Source organism: Haemorhous mexicanus, chromosome 3 (assembly GCF_027477595.1).
Source record: "Haemorhous mexicanus isolate bHaeMex1 chromosome 3, bHaeMex1.pri, whole genome shotgun sequence".
NCBI lineage: Eukaryota > Metazoa > Chordata > Aves > Passeriformes > Fringillidae > Haemorhous > Haemorhous mexicanus.
In genome coordinates, this window is record NC_082343.1 from 87,248,677 (window position 1) to 87,270,617 (window position 21,941).

At 37.2% G+C, this 21,941-nt stretch overlaps 1 protein-coding gene across 4 annotated transcripts in view; it reads left to right on the forward strand.

Moving 5' to 3' along the window:
- The window catches only part of COL12A1 (collagen type XII alpha 1 chain), a 100,046-nt gene that overhangs the window by 34,210 nt on the left and 43,895 nt on the right, over nt 1-21,941 (forward strand). For 2 of the 4 annotated variants that reach the window (XM_059842602.1, XM_059842601.1), the window contains exons 15-33: nt 1,771-2,037; nt 3,962-4,154; nt 5,784-5,905; nt 8,512-8,661; nt 8,747-8,866; nt 9,382-9,546; nt 9,736-9,882; nt 10,500-10,639; nt 11,779-11,908; nt 12,935-13,080; nt 13,347-13,476; nt 14,265-14,404; nt 15,151-15,280; nt 16,648-16,787; nt 17,040-17,172; nt 17,274-17,300; nt 17,611-17,753; nt 19,852-19,981; nt 20,822-20,961. In XM_059842602.1, the coding sequence (XP_059698585.1) occupies nt 1,771-2,037; nt 3,962-4,154; nt 5,784-5,905; nt 8,512-8,661; nt 8,747-8,866; nt 9,382-9,546; nt 9,736-9,882; nt 10,500-10,639; nt 11,779-11,908; nt 12,935-13,080; nt 13,347-13,476; nt 14,265-14,404; nt 15,151-15,280; nt 16,648-16,787; nt 17,040-17,172; nt 17,274-17,300; nt 17,611-17,753; nt 19,852-19,981; nt 20,822-20,961 (2,693 nt within the window). The remainder of the gene's footprint in view (nt 1-1,770; nt 2,038-3,961; nt 4,155-5,783; nt 5,906-8,511; nt 8,662-8,746; nt 8,867-9,381; nt 9,547-9,735; nt 9,883-10,499; nt 10,640-11,778; nt 11,909-12,934; nt 13,081-13,346; nt 13,477-14,264; nt 14,405-15,150; nt 15,281-16,647; nt 16,788-17,039; nt 17,173-17,273; nt 17,301-17,610; nt 17,754-19,851; nt 19,982-20,821; nt 20,962-21,941) is intronic. The other 2 variants (XM_059842604.1, XM_059842605.1) reach the window with 2 other exon arrangements.

Genomic DNA, 21,941 nt, shown 5'->3' on the forward strand with positions numbered 1-21,941 from the left:
ATGAAAATTTTCCCCAAACCAAAATGCCACCTCAGCTCAGCCAATTTTGACATTTTGTTGGACCATTAAAAAATCCTACAAAAATCTCTTTTATGTCATATAGGTTTGGATTCAGCAAGAATTACTTCCAAGTTAAGATATTATTTGGTCTGCACATTACTCTGAATTTAGCCTTTTATAGGTTTGGTATGATTGCTAAAAAACAGGTGAAAGAAATATGGATAGAGCAAGGAGGAAAGATGGGGTGCATTCCCACAGAATCAATGAGTATCCTTTCTAAGTTATTGCCCTTCCAGTCTTCACAGTCCTCAAACTAAGTCTCACTGGGTGATTTTGTTGTTTGTTATTTACCTTTCTGGGGCTCTTCTTTTTCTTATTTGCCAAACATTATGTTGTATTTGTCAAAGCAGGCTCAAGGCTCTCCTGCAGTGTAGGCAAAGTGAAAAAACACAGAGACCAGGGATAGCTTGTTTCTTTGTAGCAGGAACTGCAAGTAAAGGAGTCGAAATGAATGAAGGGATGTCCTGGATAAGGCTTGACATTTCTGTTTGCCTAAGGGGCCATGTGAAGACAAAGCCTGTGGGAGGGCTCTGGGGAAGCATCATTTGTGTTTACATGTTCTTGTGCTCTGTCCTAAGCATCTGTTTTGACTACTGTTGGAGACAGGCTGCTGAATTACCTTAACCTTTGTCCTTGACCCAGTGCAGTTGTTCTCAAGGTTTTGCAAGACTAGTGATTGCTGCTGTTAGAAAGAGCTGACTCCCCAGAGTCAAAGCAGACTGCTGTCCGGCGGCTTCCTTCTTGGTTCAAGCACAACACTAGCTGTTCTAGGTTTTCCAGGTTAGGTGGGTAGCCTAGCCTTGTCATTTGTGCTGAGTCTCTGTGTGCTGACTGAGGGAACTGGCTATTAGGCCTCTCAATAACTTCAGACCTGGGGCTAATAGCCTGAAACTAATATTGTATCTTTCTGGTATACACGCAATTAGAAATTGTCAGCTCCTAGGAACTACAAAGCCTACCTTACTGTGTGTTGAAATACTGACCGATTCCACCATGCCAAGAGGGTTCAGCTTTGCCAAAACCTAGATGGCTTATTTTGGCTGACAGCCAGCATTGCATACCTGTCAGTTCGCTTGGGATTATTTATACCATTTGTACAGTCTGGAAAATATCTCTTAGAAGATGAATGCTGCAATTTGTCGAGAAAATGCTTTATTAGTTCAAGGGCCTATTTCAGCACATATGCTATGTTGTGATGAGTGATTTTCCAAGCATTTGGAAAGTCACTCACCTTTATTTGAAGGACAGTTTGCATGGGGCTCAACAACCAGCTGTTTAGGTATTCACCAGCACCTTCATCAGACCTGTAAAGTCAAAACTTAGAAAATCTATAGGGCATTGAGTTCATGAAAATCAATGACTTTGTAATTTATCACTTTCATTTGAGAGTGCCGAACCCATTATTTAATGGATTAATGGAAAACATGACTAAATAAAACTCCCAATTATGCTGTGTCATCATATGATTTATACTTCCATTTTTTTGTCACAGTAGCAAAAACCACACATCTGTTTGTTTAGTCCATCACAATTAAAAATAATTAACAATGGCCTGTGAGATTCCCCTGTATCTTCCCCACAATCAAATACTGGAATTTTAAAAAGGGCAATTTTATTTTTTAGTACAGCAGAACTAATTTTGTAGTCATTCATTTGAATATATCTGTATGTGATAAAGTAAAAATTTATCCATATTTTTACACTGAAAAGTGTCACCAAATGCCAGGACTCTGACAGTAGACAACGAGACAGAAAATACAATGAGAGTTACGTGGCAGCCTTCGCCTGGGAAAGTCTTGTCTTACCGTGTGAACTACAGAGCACGCGGCAGAGGAAGGCAAATGTCTGGAAGAGTAAATGCTCCTGCTACCAGCATAGTGCTAAAGCGTCTTAAGCCCCGCACTACGTATGACATCACTGTTGTTCCAATTTATGATTTTGGACACGGGAAATCAAGAAAAGGAGAAGGAACAACAGGTATGTACCACAAGGTTGTACAGGATTTCATAATGCAAGTTTTGTGCTTAAAATTAATGATCAGGAAACATAGAAAAGCATGGTGGAGTCTGCCAAGATCATGAATTGACAGGAAAATTGAAGAAAATGTTATGAGTTGAGAAGAGAGTTTGATTTGTTTGAAATTTCACTGTGGCATAGCCTGAGCACAGCTTTTTGCTGTTGATATTAAAAGGTGTAAGTACAGTTTAAAATCTGTTGGAAAATACTAGAATTGTTTTGAAATGCTGTCATCAGAAGTTCAAACAAAGTGTTTTATGAGGAAGATAGGCTACTTAATCAAGGGTTTCAGCTGTTGCATATTTTGCCTTTTGCTTGTGGGTATTGATTAAATAGCTACCCAGCATCCTGTAATTTAGGTTTGTCTTCTCTGGTCACCATATTTTCTGTGGAAAACCCAAGGTACTAAAAAGGGGGAGTAGATGATTTTGAAGATTTATCTGTGGAAGTCTGACTTTCATGGTCTTTTGGAAAGACTGTCTTCTTCCTCAGAAACTGAAACTTCAAAATGTCTATTAAGTCTCAGTGAAGGCATTTTTGTGGTAAAAGCAAAACTAATTTTCTACTCTACCTTTAGTAGGAATGTGATGCAGGTCTTATATTTTGTAAGGAAATGTTCTCTAGATGTTCAGATCAATCAGATTTAGTATCAGTTTTCTGCTTCCATAGATGGAAAGCTGTTACCTAAAGACAATCCTTTTCAAGATGTTTCTGCCTGTCTGACACCAGTGCCATTCACTGAGGTACTCTGTAGATAGTTCATGCCATACCCTGTTTTCTGAATATATGTTATATTGAATGACAGGAAGTAAGATAAAGGTATCCTAAAAGTGGGGATATCAGCACCTCAGTTACTGAAGAAAGGTTTCTTCTTAACCTAAAATTGATACAAAGGTTGATATAAAGGAGTCATAAAAACTTGATCAGCTCTTGCCCAATTTGTAGTTGTTTAATGCTGAAAATTATACTGAGATAAATTTTAGATCATACAGATGCTTTTGATTTTTGAACTTTTCATCTTGAAATAGATATGTCTCTGCTTTCAGTCTAAATAACTGTGGTGGTAAACACACTTTGGAAGCAAGTGAGGCCTGAGTCATCTTTTTAGTTGAAGCTATCATGATGATTCAGGGAGTATGATGAGACATGAGACAGAGAATTTGTACTTTTCCTTGTGAGTAGGAGTGTATCTATCTACTGTTTTTCAGCAGAATTCACATTTTGAGGACATTTGTGATCTTTTGGCTATAGCTAGACAATTGCATAGGCACAGGGACAAGGCAAAAATTTTTTTTCCTCTGTCTTTCAGGCCAAAGCTATAGTGGTAGTTTTTTTGTTTACTCTAATTCCCATTTTTTTTTTTTTTTGTATTTTGAGCTTACACTGATGCATTATTTTCCATGACTGCACTTTAGAGTTGCACACAAGCAAAAACTGAACAAAATGCAGAAGCTAGCAACAGCTTGTTAACCATTGTCTGTGAGTACTGCCTTGCAGTAGGCAGCTGTGAGTCTTCTGAGGAAGCGGCTCTTGACCTAAAAACCTCAAGCTGTTTAGCTGGCACTTCTCAGAAGAATTGTTTTTTGACACACTGCCACACCTGTGGTTGGTGAAGTTGCTTTAGCTGCCAGACAATTTATCCCTCAGTCCATTGAGTGCAGAAGGAGCCTCAAAAATAGACTTAGTCCACGTACCTATTGGTTAGATAGGTAAAAGTGTCAGGAATCTCATCTTTCATCCTTTAATACTTGTCTTTGTGTCTAAAGAAAGGAACAAAGAGTTAAGGACTGTCACTAGATTTGCATATATATGTACTTAAAAGCATACTTATTGATTTTTTGCCATGTGTAGACCTGATCTACTCTTTTGTTTCCCACTCTTTCAGCCTCTCCCTTTAAGCCACCTCGAAATCTGAGAACTTCAGATTCAACTATGTCAAGTTTCCGAGTAACCTGGGAGCCAGCCCCAGGGAGAGTGAAGGGGTACAAAGTAACCTTCCACCCTACTGAAGATGATGGGAGCCTTGGAGAATTAATAGTGGGGCCATATGATAGCACAGTGGTATTGGAGGAGCTTAGGTAAGCATACTCCCTCATTTTGGTTTTTGTTTTGTTTTGTTTTGTTTCCTTTAAATAACTTTAGCCTAGAGTTTTGTTTAATCATGATCTGGTATTTAAATGCTGGGGAAAATCTGCTGTAAGTTAAGCAAGCAATTTTGTCAATTAGCTATGCAAATCCTGTTATACCATCTCTGAAAGGTACCTGGCAGGTTTCTTTCTATGATTATCCATTTACATCACTTGTGGTGTTCTCACAGGAACTGAAAGAGGTAAAGATATAGGCTGGAGCTATATTCTGTATTTCACATATGAGAAAGATAATGGACTAATGAAGGATATTTGGGATTTCTAAGGTTTCCTCTCAAAAGTTTCTTGTCTCATGTTTGTCAAAAGATGCTTAGTTTAGCTCTTGATTCATTTTCTCAGAGGCTTAGATTTTTAAAGCAGGCTTCACACCCAGTCAAAATCTGTTAGGCAAGTATACTAAATATAATTAAAATAGGATAATTAAGTGAAAGAATCATACAGTCATAGAATGGTTTGGATTGAAAGTAACCTTAGAGATGATAATCTAGTTCCAACCTCATTGCTGTGGGCACCTTCCAGTAGATCTGGTTGCCATCTATCCTGGCCTTCATGCCCTGGGATGGGACACCCACAACTTCTCTGGGCCACCTGTTCAAGTGTCACACCACCCTCACAGTAAAGAGCTTCTTCCTAATATCTGATCTGAATCTAGTCTCAATTTAAAGCCATTACTCTCTGTCCTATCACTACATGCCCCTGTCAGAAGTGCCTCTCCAGCTTTCCTTAGGCTCCCTTTAGGTGCTGGAAGCCTACCATAAGGTCTCCCATGACCCTTCTCTTCTCTAGGCTGAACAACCCCAGGGTTGTTAGCCTGTCTTCACAGGATAAGTACTCCATCCCTCTGATCATTTTTTGATCTTCCTCTGGACTCATTACAAGAGGTCCAAGTTCTTCTTATGTTGGTGGCTCAAGAGCTGGCCACTGTACTTCAGGTGGGGCTTCACAAGAGCAGAATATAGGGTGAGAATCCGCTCCCTTGACCTGCTGGTCACTTCTTGTGATGCAGCCCAGGCATTACTCCCAGTCCCTTAATTTGCCTTCTGTGACCTTCCAGCAGTGTGGCTGTGTAAAAAATACTCATCTTGGCACTTTTCAGTGAAAACTGAGGCAAAAATATGATTCAGTACCTCAGCCTTCTCTATATCCTGGGTAACCAGGTCTCCTGTTTTCTTCTGGAGTGGGCCCATTTTCTCCCTAGTCTTCCTTTTATCATCAATGTACCATAGAAACTTTTCTTCTTGCCCTTGGTGTCCCTGCCCCGATTTAATTCTATCAGGGCTTTTGCTTTCCTAACCTGATCTCTGGCTGCCTGGACAATTTCTCTTCACAGAATTAAATAACTTGAATGAGGAAGTCTATAAATTTAAGTATAGAGTGTAAAATCAGCTTTTAAATTGTTGAAACATCAATGTCTTGTGGAAGAGCCAGTATTTGGGCTTCATCTTTTAGCACCTTCTTTTCCATGAGGTATTTTTTCCTGTGAGAATTGAATAAGTGAAGTGTTTATCATTTAACTAGTCAAATGACTTTAGTTAAAGTACACCTCTTTGACTATTTCAGGGCAGGAACAACCTATAAGGTAAATGTTTTTGGGATGTTTGAAGGAGGAGAGAGCAACCCTCTGGTTGGACAAGAGATGACCACCCTTTCAGATACTACTACGGAGCCATTTTTATCTAGAGGTAAACATGACTGAATTGAAGAAACAGCAGTCTTGTATTTTGGATTAAAAAAAAAGATAAAAAGTTTACTACATTTGCTTTTTGTTTTCCTAATGCACATACATACTTGTTTACAGGATTCATTATATTCCCTTCCCTGATGACATAAACCCTGTTCTGAAATGACCACAAAGCATGACCCAGTTCACAGTTCTAGTCCTCTGCACCCTCCAGATGATCTTAAAAAGATGATAATGCAGGCGATCTGTGTTTTGCTGATTATTCAAAGCCATCTGCATTGCATTTTGAGGCTGTCCACATCTGTGTTAGATCACATAAGGTCAAATTTTTGAACAGAGATCATGGCTCATCTACAGGGGTCTTCATGGGAGTAGAACAAGGCATTTTAAGCAGATTGTTGGCCCTTTTCTTGTCCTTATATGGTGACTTTTCCTTTTAAGACTAAGGTGATATAATGTCCTAGTATTAATGTATATTATTTAAGTTTATATTCAACATAGTCATTGTTTAGTCTTTTGGGTTTTTTTTCTGTAGTAGGAGGAGACTTTTTCACAGAGGCAATTGCAGAGTGCTCTCCAGTATCTCTTTGGGAGCTTCTCACTAGTAAACCTGTAGCTAGTAAACCTTTCTTTCAAGATTTCTTTGAATTTATGATATTTACCTCCCTTTGGTGTGCTTAATAGGCCTCTGCTAATGTTAATATTTGTGCTCACCATACTCTCAATTATACCACCTGAAGAAGGTTTCAGGGCTCAGTCCTTCATGGAAAGCATAAAAAAGCAGGTCTCCTTCTGAACAGCCAAGTATATATGAATAAGTAAAGCCTTTTCTCCTCTGCCATTTCAATGCTTGGATAACCATCAGAGAGAATTTGGTGAGGAGAAAGAACCTAACTGCAAAGCCCTTTCAGAGTTAAATAAAGAAAAAAGGGTTTCTGACAGCTGACTATATTGTTTTTGCTTAGCTCACATTGGACTGTGTAAAAATACTCATCTTGTATATGATTTTATTGAAACATTTTTAGAAACTTCCTAAATAATTGGTGTCCTACTCTGTCTAATAATAGAGGGTAAAAGTGAAAAAAAAACAACCCAGAAACAGGCCATCAGTGGTATTAGACTAAAGCTTTAATAAGGCTGGCAACAAAAAAGCACATGAATAGTGGTTTGTTATTTTTCATTATAGCAGCTCTCATTTCTGTTTTCAGTGTTATACTCTTTAAGCTAATTAGTTTTATTAATGCATGGATTTGAGTCATGGTTAATGTGAATAATGAATTTATATCTTGGACTGCAAATGTAACAGTAAATTATTTGTTAATGGGGGGAAAATCACCCTAGAACTGGCACATTTACTAGAATTTTCCATGTGGGGACTATAGTATGTTGGAAGAAACATAAAAGTCAAAATAGATTAACTTTTTAATTGTACATAACGTTAAATTTAACTTTCATATTAAAGGTATGCATGCAATTTTTTGAACTAACATGGTTTGACTTAAACCCTACTCCCAACTGATTTTATTGTCCTGACTAAAGACTAGATCTATATTTTCTGTGCAGAAGAGGATCATGCTTTTAACCCCCAGGTACATGGAATAGTTATATTCATGAGTCTACAGTGTTGGATCAATTCTGTGGAACATATATGAAATCACAATATCTTTCAACTGTGATGAGTGTGGATGATTTTTCTCAATGGGATTTCTTCCATATAAAGACCAGAAGTTCTGATGGCAGGAAGCCAGAAAATTTGCAGCTGGTAACAAAATCTACAGGAAAAAAGAGAGAAAGGATTTTGGGCTTTTTTTTTTTTTTTTTTGCAAATGGCTGTGGATAAAATGATTGTGTCCTTCTGTTTTGTATAAATATTTTGTGATTTTCCTTGTGATGAAAACAATATGATGCATATTTTATTTTGTAATTTGTAAACTGAAGATATCTGAAATAACCTCCTACCTTTAGAGAACATTGCAGCTTTATATGAATGTTTGTTCTTGTTCCCTCTGTGTCTCTTGACCTATGTTTATGCTTGTGTGTCTTCTCTGAATTGTGCTCTTTCTTTTCTGGACATGCAAACTTCTATACCAAACGTATTATTATGTCCTTTTCCCCTGAAAATTGAGGAATGCTGTTTATTTGAAAGTGATTGTAATACATGTTGTTAATCCCACTATTACATGGTTGAAAATTAATCAGTAGTTTAGCTATATGTGACAGACTAAAATACCATAACATTGTATAATCTAATAGTGTTTACTGCCATAGCAGTGGTTCGTTTAGTAGTCTTGCACAAAACTTCTGAAATCAAGTTATCAGCCATATTTAAAGGCCAAAACAGACAATGACATGACAATAGGGAACACTGGCCTTGACATTTGCAAAGGATTATTTCTAAAAGGAAACATACATGAAGGAATTTAGGCAGCTTTTGCCATGGAACCACTGACTAGTGTGAATAATGCTCTCAAATAGGTCATACTTGATGGAGTGCCAGTGAATAAAACTAGAGCTATTTTGGAAGCTAACTCATGACATATGTCATCTAAAAGGATGGGGAAAGAAGGCCATCATGCTAAGGCTATATTTTTCTGGTTGACACGGCAGGTTTAGAATGTAGAACCAGAGCAGAAGCTGATATTGTGCTGCTGGTAGATGGCTCATGGAGTATCGGGCGGCCAAATTTTAAAACCATCAGGAACTTCATCGCTCGTATTGTTGAAGTTTTTGATATCGGTCCTGACAAAGTACAGATTGGTAAGTTCTCTATGTTGGAGGGAAAATGGAGCATGACTGCTACAGAGACACATAACAACTGAGTAAATGATGGCTTTTTTCCCAGGTCTTGCACAGTACAGTGGTGATCCCAGGACAGAATGGAATCTCAATGCTTACCGAACCAAACAGTCTTTGTTAGAGGCTGTAGCCAACTTACCATACAAAGGAGGCAATACTCTAACAGGTATGTCACAGTGCCAGGATTTTACTTTAGCTCCAGTGAAAATGATTCCAGTAGCTGACCCTGATATTGCTCAGTGAACTCAAATGTGTCCGTGATAAAAGGGACTTAACAGCTCAGCTCAGTATGGTTGGAAGAGGTCCAGCATAGGCTTATAAACTCAGGAGAAATGTGTTAGAAGAAGTTTTGGGTGATGAAGAGCTTGTGTTGCTGTTGAGCCTATGAGAAGAAGAAAGGTCAGTTCCATTTAAGGGCTGGGATGAAGACAACCAGGAACCAGAAGGAGGGGTAATGGAAGTCAGGAGGGTGTTGCACACCAGGTAAGAGAGCACCTGAAATAGTGTCGGTTGCTGAGGTCTAGATGATGGGCTGCAATTAGATTCAAAAATGCTTCTATAAGGAAATAAACTGAAACTATGCTGTCAGAGTGAAGTCACTAGGATGCACTAATTTATTTTACTGTAACTACTATATGAAAATAGTTTACAGTGATGGTTACTTTCTTTGTGTCATGCTAGGAATGGCCTTGGATTTCATCTTAAAAAACAACTTCAAACCAGTTGCTGGTTTAAGGCCCAGAGCTCGCAAAATTGGTGTTCTTATCACTGATGGCAAATCACAAGATGATGTAGTCGCCCCTTCAAGAAAACTCAGAGATGAGGGAGTGGAGCTGTATGCAATTGGTAAGTACTCTATGAAGGCATGGCCTGCAGCAACCCCCTCCTGCTCATCTGCTAAACCCACAGAGAAGTGCCCACATACATAAATACATAAAAGGTTATTTGAAGAATGTGTTTAGGGACTTAATTGCATGTTATTGTGCTACATGGCCTTAATTTCTAACAGGTTTTGTTTTCTTCTTCTCTTGTAAGGTATTAAAAATGCAGATGAAAATGAATTGAAGCAGATTGCAACAGATCCAGATGACATCCATGCTTACAATGTTGCAGATTTCTCCTTCCTGGCTACCATTGTTGATAATGTAACTACGAATCTGTGTAACAGTGTGAAAGGTCCAGGTACATCGCATTTTCAGTCTATTTCATTCTTTATCCATTTATGTGCTTGCTCTGCTAGTTCCTTTTTATTACTTTTTGGGAACACTGTGTTAGCCGTGGGCTGTTTTTTCAGCTGCTGGTGTGAGGAAGTTGTGCAGACCACCTGGACTACCCTGCAGGGGTCCTTCCTTTCCCTCCAACAGCGACTGTGTTATAACTAACACAGCATGACATTGCTGGATGTGCCTTCTTTTTCTCCCCAGAATTGTAAAGTATCTTTCTTAGTGTGCCAGCTTTTTATTCATTGTGGCATGTTTTTTGATGATACTCATCCAATAAGGAAAATTTTAGCAGCCCTGCTCTTTTCAAGTATTAATGCCTGACACCCCAAAACCAAAGTTGAGCATGAAAAAACGTGTGTGTCATGTGTGTAATGTTAGCTGATGGTTCTTCAGTGAAACCGATGCAGAAGGTAGAATAGGAATTACAGGGAACTTGTTTTATCTTGAGTGTGTTAATATGAGCTATCTCTTCATGCAGTTGTTTTAAGAATTCCTGAGGAAAAATAAATATAAGCAACTATCCACCCCTTCTTATAGGATAAATAAGTATCTTTTTAATTTGCTTTGCTCTTGCAGGTGATTTGCCACCTCCTTCAAATTTAGTTATTTCAGAAGTGACACCTCGTTCTTTCAGACTGAGATGGAGCCCACCTCCTGAGAGTGTTGATAGATACAGAGTTGAATATTATCCTACCTCTGGAGGTAGCCCCAAACAGGTTAGTATTGTATGTTCATCTTTTACGTTGTCCAGTATAACCCTGGACTTCCATATCACAGGGATATCATTCTGAATTTGTGCCAAGTAGGGTGTAAAAACAGCTTCGGTCAAGAATATCATGCCTTGGGAAATGTTACACAAAATTACAAAAATTAGGAGCATATATATTACTTTGGTTGTTTTAATGTCATGAATCCAGAAGTAAAATATATTTCTTGTAAAGAATTTTCTTCTAATTCTAGTAACTCCTTTATTTTCATACTCCACTGTCATATATTAGTTGAAATATGTCTGCACCAGAAATTTTCTGACCATACTCGTGGGTAGGCCCCCTGTCCTTTTAATGCGTTTCCTTCTTTGTAGAGAACAAAATGGTGGGGGATACAGGTTGTAATAAGTGCTCAGATTAACACTATATGACTCCAAACTGTTTATTGCACAATATCAAACTTATCCTCTCGTTCCTACTTCTCTACACAGAGAGCCGGTGGCTAGTAACTCTTGGTCCTGGGAAATCTGAGTTGCTCATTATTGTCTTTAACCAAGCAGAATAGTATCTAGGAAAATGAAATGTTTAGAAGAACAAAGTTAGGTGCCTCTGTGTACCTAGCTCTGAACATCCCATCTCTGACTGTGGCTTTAAATCTTATATTTGGCTCATGGAAAGTTCAAGAGTTGGCCTTTGATTAAAATTTGAGCTGTTGTTCCAGTGCACATTGACTTTACAATTTGACTTCTTCCTGGCATTTATGTTCTACAAGGTGTTTCCAATGCCTTGTGCTGTAACCATCTAGATTATCCCAGATTTTGAGGTTTTTTCCCAAAGTGGCCCTTTATTCCCTGGTCCTTTATTTTCTTTAGTGATATAGAAGTGTGAACCATGTGTGAAATCAGAATGCACTGTAAGCGATGCTAAGCAGATTCAGCACAATTTCAAACAAGTGTCCGTCTGAGATTTCCCTACAGCTTGCTTTGCAAAAATAATGCTATATTGTCACAAAAAATGTATACAAAATTAGGACTAGACTTATCTCTTTGTCATTGATTTCTGCAGTTTCAAAAGGAATGATTGCTTTTCTTAGAGATAAAATTACAAACATATTTTTCTTACAGTGATTGACATTGCTTCTCTTGCAGTTTTATGTAAGTAGGATGGAAAGAACAACAGTTCTGAAAGATCTGCAGCCTGAAACAGAATATGTGGTTAATGTGTTTTCTGTGGTAGAAGATGAAAGCAGTGAACCTCTGATCGGCAGGGAAACAACTTGTAAGTTAGAAATGGGTCTTGAATAACATGTTAACAGCCAGTTTGGCACCTGGGGAGCTGTCCAGTAGAACTTTCAGCACTATGGATTTTCTTCTTAGCAGAAGTAAAATATTTAATTTGAATTACCAAACTGTATTGTGTTACTCTGGTTGTCCAGACCTTGTTATCGTGAAGATTTCAGCAAAGTGAAACTGCAATGTGGTAGAAAATATTTGTCCCAGATTCTTTCTAGGCTCATAAAGCATGGCTGTACAAAACTAGAACAACAGACATAAATTACAAGACAGAGTTTATAAATTCCTGAAATCTGATCATAAACAAATTGTTTATGCTACGTAATTAATTCCTGCTACTACCAGAAAGAATTATTTCTAATTAGCAAAAGCTAATTCAGCACAATTATACCACTTCTATGAGTTATAATTCAGTTATATTTCTCCTATGAGCTGTCTATATTGATTTCAGGTATATTTATGCTTATGCAGCATAGGGTGACTCTTCTTCCTCTTTAATAATATTGAATGTCTGCTGTTCGTTTCACCTCTTTATTTTGTATTAGGCTTGTCAAAAATCCTTAAAATGTATATAATTTTTATGAAGTCTGTGTTACTTTTTCATAGGGTTTGATGGAAACTTTTCATTTCTTGAGTAATTTGAGAAATATAGAAAACAAAAAGGACAAAAATCCTCTTTGTACAGATCCCAATCCTTTTTGTACAGATCATGTTGTTTCATATTAGAATTTTCAAGTGAGTTAATGTTGCTTTTTACAAGATTAAAATGTTCCAGTGCAAACTTGTAAGAGTTTTAGCCGTGTATGTAAAATGTCTGTGGCCACATTCAAAACAGTATTATCATTACCTCATTCTTAAACTAAGGATTTAAATACCACTGTTTGCAGATCACCTCTCTACTACCCATAACATGCCCTAATACCCATGTGCAATATTCTCAGTGATATGACCTGTGATACAAAGTATTAAGAAGCTGAATGAAATAAATTAATATATATTTTGTATTTGACAGTGCCAATCTCTTCAGTTAGAAACTTGAATGTTTATGACATTGGATCAACTTACATGCGAGTGAGATGGGAACCTCTCAATGGAGCTACTGGTTATTTGTTAACATATGAACCTGTGAATGCTACAGTCCCAGCCACAGAGAAAGAGGTAAGAGAATTTGTCTTTATTACCTGTACTCTACCAAAAATAAATTAAGTAAAAATGTTAGACTACCATAATAGTCAAAAGACTGGCATGTACTTCTTAAAGTGCAGTGAACTTACTGGGATATTGTATACAATGACATCAGTCAGGAAACTGTAAATATACTGTGAATCTCACAAACAAAATTCCCTTGAAGTTAAATCATTGTTTGCTTTTCTGCCATTGCTTTCTTCAGTTTTTAAACATGGTGTGTTATTTTTCATGTGCAGATGCGTGTGGGACCATCAGTGAATGAGGTGCAGCTGGTAGATCTCATCCCCAACACCGAGTACACTTTAACAGCTTACGTATTGTTTGGTGATATGCAGAGTGACCCACTCACCACTCAGGAAGTGACATGTATGGACATCTTGATTTTTGCTTTGTTATTGCTTCAGCAACACCTAATTTTAATTCTATTTCATGCAACAGTTTTTATATAATCTGTTTCATTTAGAAGACCATCTTAACCATGTTTTATGCATTTTCTAACACACATTTTCTGAAGGCCTCAAAGCCAATTTCAATGAGAAGGATCCAGATACTAAAAGGGCAACAATATAATTTTTAACTTGAATAATGAAGGAAATCTTAAGATCACAGTATTATGAAAAGGTTTCAATTTTGCCTGTATTAATTTAGAAACCTTGTTCCCAAATTCAGACATCCTCTTAAGCATAGAGAATACTAAAGAAACATGCTATATTAAGAAAAAAATAGATCTAAAAATGGCTTCCTTTTTTATACCTTTCCTTAAACATTTCCTATTGGCAGAGGCATGCTTCTGGTCTGGATGCATGCAGCGTGGTTACTTTTATGTCCTTAAAAATTTTAAACCATTAACTGTAGATGAAAACTGCCTATTGTCTCCAAACATTATGGTCTTAATCTCTGATACTTCTGGAAGTATTGTGCTCATAAGTTACAAAGGTGAAACTACTATAGGTTATAGCTATTTTGCTCATTGCTCATAAGCTTCTGAACTCTCTCATCTAATACCCAGGACAATGAACTTGCCAGAAAGTAGTTGCCTCCATTCACTGAAAAGAATTTAACTGAAAGACATGAAGACAATTCACTTCCATCTGTGAGAGACCTATACCTCTGCTATGACTAGCATTCACTTACTACTATCATTTTTTTTACAGTACCTTTGCCTGGACCCAGAGGTTTAACAATTCAGGATGTTACTCACAGCACCATGAATGTCGTTTGGGATCCTGCCCCAGGAAAAGTTCGAAAATACATCCTAAGATACAAAATAGCTGATGATGCTGATGTAAAGGAGGTAAAATTTTTAAAGTGCTAGGAAAGTTTTATTTTGAGAAGCTAGATTATTAAAATAACAGTAAAGGTAGCATATAACTCACCAGTGAGAGTAAAGAACATCAGTTCATAGTGATTGCATTCGGTAAAGTGTATGGACTTCTTGGAAACTGAATGAGAACAAGATAAATTTCTTGGGTATTCCCTTCTTCCTCCTCCTCTTCCTCCAGTGAGGAAAAAATCCTTAAACTGACTGGAGAATTTTCATATGTTTTGGTAAATAGCCATTTCTACCCTCTGCTTAAATATCATTCTGCCAAGGTGTAAGAACAGCTTACAAATAAGAGGACAGGATAGTGAAATAAAGATATGTTAGGCTCTTTACCTACTGACAGAACATGTGTGAGCATTGTTAGAGATGTCTTTTAGTTATGTAAAGTTTTCCTTAATTCTGCTGCTAGGCATAAATCAGCTCTTGGAGAATTAAGTTTGTATTTTAAAGGAACCAGAATTTTCCAAAGGTTCTTCCTTGTTTCTAAAGGAATAAATTATTGAATGATCCACAAGAACTATGTGTATCTGATATAATATGTTTTTCAAAGGAATTAGTAGAGAACACTCAATATTTAGGTGTAAATTTAAGAGCAAATGGTAAAACTTAGTGCAGAATACTTTGTTTTTCAGTGCAGGAATTTCTGCCATTACACCAAATGCAGAGTAAGAAATAGAGCAATTTACAATCGTTTAAGTCACTATTTTTATTCTTAGGTGGAACTTGACAGACTCAAAACCAGCATTACTCTCTCTGACCTTTCCTCCCAAAAACTGTACAATGTAAAAGTTGTTGCTGTATATGATGAAGGGGAATCCATACCAACAAATGCAGAAGCTGTCACTCGTAAGTTTTCCTAATCATTCTTGTGGCGGTTTTTGCTTTCTGTTTGATTTAAATGGTGTGTGTTGCAATATGTTATTGAGTTTAGGTGAAGTTCTAATTTAATCTGAGAAATACTTTATTTGCACTTGTAGCATTATTTGCAATATAATAAAATGCAGAAATCTTAGATGAGTTGTGTCTTACTGCAGTGAACACTGACATTGCAGTCTGCAGAGAGGTGAAGAGCCACTGAAGCAAAGCTATTTCTATTTAAAGACTGAAGGAGAAGTGTAGGTGTAGAATTGATAGGAAAATGTAAGGACGATAGAGGAAAGGTTTAGCAAGTCTTGCAGAAATCTAGGCAAGTGAGTAAGAAGGTGGGACATGTACTAGAGGATTAGAGAGACACAATCCCGCCTCTGATCCAAGAGAGTTTTTGCATCATGGGATGCTAAAGGAGCCTTTACTTTTAGAGAGTCATAAAAGTGGTGTTTGAGTAACCTCATCAAATAAGGCAAGGAAATGGAGCTGCACGAGCTGTAAGAGCTGATCTCCATGTAAGAGATGTGCCAGACTGAAAGGAGAAAGCAGCTATAAAGGAAGTTCTCATCCTGACCAAAGCTTAGGATTTAAGAATATAGTTAACCAGAAAGGCTACAATAGAAAAGAGTAATTTTACCTTTTCACTGCTCCTCCATCTGGTGTGAAAAAGAAGAAAAAAACCCATTAATATTCTCTCTTGTTTTTTCTTCTGAATTTTTCATTTGGTAGTCTGATGTGTTTAAAAATGCTTGTGAGATTTCCTGCTTGCTGTTGTGTTAGTCTTTGCTCTGTACCTGTGGTTTTGTATGAATGTGTGTGTAAGGAAAGAAGAGGAAAGGTCTGCCAAATAAATTATTTCAAATTTATTATTTACATATTCCTTCCCAGTGGCTATAATATTTTCCCTCCTTAACCTACAGTTAACCTCTGTGAATTCTTTCTAAATAAGTGGTGACTTATTTGGCTTATATAAAGAATTTTAAGATTTGTGAGAGACTCCTACAGGAACTTGACCTGTGTCTATGGGAGTTCATATTCACTCCATATAACTCCAAAATGTAACAGCCAGGGCTTCATTTGTTTTGAGTAGGCATGTGAGTTGTGACCTCTGCTGAGGTCTGTTTTATCAGACAATGACCTAGTGATGTGACCTTATGAGAGATAATTTGCTTAGTGAAGTCAACTGGGTGATACTACAGTGTTTGATTGTAGTCATTAGAAGATGGCAGCTGAGAGATGAAACTTCTACATAATCTTCTAAATTATTTCCCTGAGTAATTCCTTTATTTAATTGTATTTATTTTGTAGTCACATTTTGTGGAACATTTTTCCTTTTCTCACAATAGAGCCTGTGCCAGCACCAGTCAATCTCAGAATCACAGATATAACCACGAATAGTTTCAGAGGTACTTGGGATCATGGAGCTCCAGATGTCTCTCTATATAGAATAACATGGGGGCCCTATGGAAGGGGAGAAAAACAGGAGGTAAGAATAGACAGCCACCTTATGTATTTGTGAACAGTACCTCAGAGGGTGTATTTTTAAACTCAGAAGTGTAATTGATAAATGGTCTATAACTTGGAAATTCAGTGAGAATGTGTAGAACACATACTTACAGCATGTTCAATGATGTTACTGAGTAAAAACTCAGTTATATCCCACTCTGTTTCCTGTTTAATTTGTATGTTTTGGTTTTGTTTATTTATCTTTTCCCTTTTTTTTAAATTTCTTCACAAGACTATCTTAAATGGGGAAGAGAATAGTTTGGTCTTTGAAAATTTGAATCCAGATACGTTATATGATGTCTCAGTTACTGCCATCTATCCTGATGAATCAGAAAGTGATGAGCTCATTGGCAGTGAAAGAACATGTAAGTAAATGAAGGGATTCTGCATGTTGTTTTTCATAGTTATTGAAACAGAAGGCATACACATATAAAAATTCTGAAAATTCTTTCTACTTTTTTCCTAGTACCCTTGGTACCTATCACTACACAAGGTAAGAATCTGAATTTTCAGGTACCATTTTATTGAAGGAAACTCATAGCTCTCTTTTTCTAAACTGTGACGAATGTTGACATTAAAAAGCTGAGATCATTTAATAAATATTATTGGGTATTTGGAAGAATACTAAACACTAGATTACCACATGTTTATTATTTTACAAACATTACAGTTTATGTTCCCCTGTACTCAGTACATTCAGCTCTTGATCAGCCATTCATGTAGCCCTAAAAGTAAGAATGAAGTGTTTGTCTCTGCCCTTTGGTGAGCTACATATTTATTCCTTTCTTTATTATGCTTCTCAGCCCCAAAGAGTGGCCCACGAAACCTTCAGGTGTACAATGCAACTTCACACAGTTTGACTGTCAAATGGGATCCTGCCAGTGGTCGAGTGCAGAGATACAGGATCATTTACCAGCCTATCAGTGGGGATGGCCCTGAACAGTCGGTAACTAATTTTGAAGTGCTCAAGTTATTCAGCCTTAAATGCAACCTTCTGTAAAGTAATCTATTGGAATAATTTCTTTTCAAAACACAACACTGTATATATTAATTATATTTTACATGAAGATTTATATTTGTAGTGAATAAGTGTATACTCCCATCGTTTTTTTTCTCCCCTTTCAAATCCAAGATAGAACACTCTTAATTGAGCAGCAATAATTTTGGATGCATCTTGTTTTCTCAAAAATTGCATAATCATAGACTCATTTAGGTTGGAAAAGGTCTTTGAGTTCATAAACTCCAACATGGACAAAACTAAAATAAAGTGTGCTGAGGAATAAATCACTCAGAGGTGTCAGGACAATCAATAATAGGAGGTATCATACTACTTTCCTGAGTTTTCCATTGTTTTCATAGTGTAGCTTCCATGTTACCTGAAGACTTTGCCATGGAACATGCTGTGAACAGTTGAGACTCTCTCTCACCACTCTAGGGTTAGGATAAACATGCAGAGGTAGTAGTTGTAAAGAAAAATACATGCAAAACATGTGCTAATGAAGTATTTAAGGTATTTTCAACTCTTTTATATGATGAGAAGCTGTAATGCTATGGAGAGACACTACTTTCATTTTTCAGCCAGCTTTCCCTGTGCTGTCAGCACAAATGCATTTGGCTACTGGCAGTCTATGCAATACAGCCTGGGAATGGTAATTCAGTCAGGCTGTTTATCAGAAGTGTGTGCTACTTAAAAATGCCCTATTCTTTAGTGGGAGGCTGTTGTGGTTACTGTCAAATGAGTCAGAGGAACAGTCTCAGATGAGAACCACACTCATTCAGCTTGCCTCTGTAACTGGAGATCACTCATGTTCGGAAGTATATCTAGGAATATTTACTTTAGAACCAGTTGGATATTTACACACCCATTTTAACTCTCTTCTGAGCAACATGCATTTGGGTTGAGGTAATTGAAATGTATATTGAACAGTCAAACACAATTTTATTGAGAAATCGCTAGAGGACTAAGGAACAGCAATACATTTAATTAACATCTGTCATTAATTGCTGGTAGTGGAGTAAAAAGGGAATTATGATAATTCTCTTGAAATCTGTGCAAAGAATATGGTTAATAGACTTAATTGCTTACATCTGGATAGAGTCAAGCAGTGGCAGTTGGAGAAAACACCTCTTTTTGAGGAGAGAACAGAGAACTCCCCTATTCTGCTCATGGCATTTAATGTCTGTTTGCAAATGACTTGCAGTCATATGATCACAATTCCTTGTCTTCTTTTGCCACTCTGATATTTTATTAAAATGTAGGTGCTGGGTAGGAAGTTGAATAGCCCTACCAAAGTATTTAAAATATAATTTCTTGGGGGTTTTTATTGCCCTGACTTTTAATCGCCTCAGCACCAAGAGGAGTCACAGGTGATTTGAAGACAGAAAAGAAGCTCTGCAAAAACTCCACACAGAACTGCAGAGACCATCATGATCATTTAGGGTCAGGTTTTGAAAGGCAATCAGATACTAAAATGTAGAGGCAGCCATGATGGGATGATAAAAGCATTTGTGCTTTGAAAGGAGCTTTGTACACTTGAGTACAAAAACCCCCTTTGATTGTAAGTTAAAATAGTCTGCTTGTAAATTAAAATAATCTACTGCTATGAAATGTGAAGATGTGTAAATGCTTGTTCGTTGTCAGTTCATCAGCAGATCATTTGAAGTGTTATGCTGAATGTGTTAGCTGAATAGGCTTTGAAAATGTGCAGATAGTCTTAAAAGTACAAAGAATGATAGGAGTAACAATATAATTTGTGCTGGTACCGAACTGGGCTTTTCTATACAATTGTGGCTGTATTCAAGTTTGGAGATTTTAAAGAATAGTGGCTTGCTAAACTTGCTAAAACCAATATGTACTAAATATTACTACTGCTCAATGTCTGCTGTCAGTATCAGTCACACGAAGATTGTAGCGATTGTGGAAAACACTGTACATCACAGTGTTTTCCACTCTGCATCAAATGCTTGCTTTCTTCACTGTAGCAATAAGCACAAAAGAGAGAGTATAAAAGGGATTTTAATATTTTCCTTTTATTTTGCCACAGACTACTGTTGGGGGACGACAGAACAGTGTGGTGATACAGAAGCTGCAGCCTGACACACCATATGCAATTACTGTGTCATCAATGTACCCAGACGGTGAGGGGGGAAGAATGACAGGACGAGGCAGAACCAGTAAGTAACATCTCCAGGTCTTCTTATTAGGTACAGGACAATATCAATGTATTGCTTTTCAGAAGAGCTGAGAAAACTTTCTTGTGGTTAAATTCATCCCATCTGTATTCGTCATTTTTCCTTTGGTGGCTTTCAAGTCCTGAAGTAAGAACACCTGTCAGTCTACTGGGTGTAGAGAAGCCCTGCACCACTGCCTATGACTGGATGCCCAGTTTTTACAGCTGAGAGAAACCCTAATCTTATTATGGAATTTCTTCCTCATTTTAATTTGTTTAATTGTTTTATGCCAGAACTTAGTAAACACCTTAAAGCATCTGAGGGCATGTTACTCACATATACGTGAGGTGCTTTTAAGCACCTTCAATTGAGAGGCTGACCTTCATAGGTGCACTTTAGGACTCCACCATTTTATATTAATGCATTCTTTTGATATTGCTATAGAAATCTCTGAGTGATTTGCTGTCAGAGACACTCCAGTTATAAAACCCATTTAAATGTATTTACTTAAATAATTATATAACTATAAAATGATTAATCCAGTTGCAATTATGAGCTTGCAATGGAAAGACAGACACAGCAATGGGTTTGGTGAGGAATGAAGAAAAAATCTTAATTAACTCATTGCATAATTTCAAAATAGTGTCCAGAAATAAATTTTTCTAACTAGCATTGTTTGTGGTATTGGATAAAGCTGATGGATTCTGAGTGATGAGATAAAAAAGATTTAACATGAGCTACTAAACCTATTTTAAAATTTTCTGAGGATACATTACAGAAGTTTGATCTGACAGCAAAGAGAATAGGGTTCCACATTTCTGACATCTTATTGATCTGTTTCAGAACCTCTCACCACTGTGAAGAACTTGCTGGTTTATGACCCAACCACCAGTACTCTGAATGTTCGATGGGATCATGCAGAAGGAAGTCCTCGCCAGTACAAAGTGTTTTATGGACCTACAGCTGGAGGTGCAGAGGAAATGGTAAATTCTTCATGTGGATCTCACTAACCATCTCAGATAAATTACAGCTCATGGTGGCGGTGAGAGAAATGCTGCTGGGGGAACTAGGTCTTGTTTGCCTATGCAGTGGCTTTTTTTCTGTTCATAGCCCCCCTGGAAAAAATGCACAGTAACTCCATGAAAGTTCCTCCCACATGTATTACAGATGTTTGGTTTCATATAGTAGGCCATCAGTGATTAGTTCTTAGCATGGGATTTCATACCACACACAGTTTTTTTTGTTTGTTTGTTTGTTTGTTTCTTTATCCCTAGGGCACTGTGTGTGAATGCAAAGCTGACCTCAGGGTGTACAAAAGCTTATAAAGTTGGCAGACTTCATTTCTACCCATCTTTACTGCTAAGATGTCATGCAACTGTAGGCTTCAATGGTATTGGTGGAAGCAGAAAAATCCATATTCTAATCTCCCAAAATTATTTAATTACTAAAGAGCTAAAAGAATCCTGAAAATAGGAAACCCTTGCTGCAGACTGAGAAATATTGTTTCCCAGCTGTGTTTCTTTTTCTACATCAGTGCAATTCAATGTGCACATGAAATGAGTCCTACATGAATGCCATTGTTTCAATAGCAACTAAAGTGCTACTGATGACAAATATTCTTAAGTGCTGTGGAGTTTTATTTCCTAACATGAGCTCATTATATTTCTTGTCATCAGCATGTTGTAGTGCTATGGAATGGTTTTTTTTAAAACTTAGAAAGTGATATTTTAATGCCTCTGAGCTGCTAAATAGTAGTCATTAAAGAGATCACTGCAGATTCTGCTACTTTCATTAGCAGAGCAGGATCTGGACCCAAAAGTGGCGAGAGCTGTAAGGGAGCTACATAGGAGCACACGGAACTCATTTGTATCAAGTCTGAGAATCCTCTTGAAAAGTTGTTCTAGAAGATACCACAAACCATGTTATTTTAAGCTTCACCTTTTGTAAAGTTTTTATCACATCC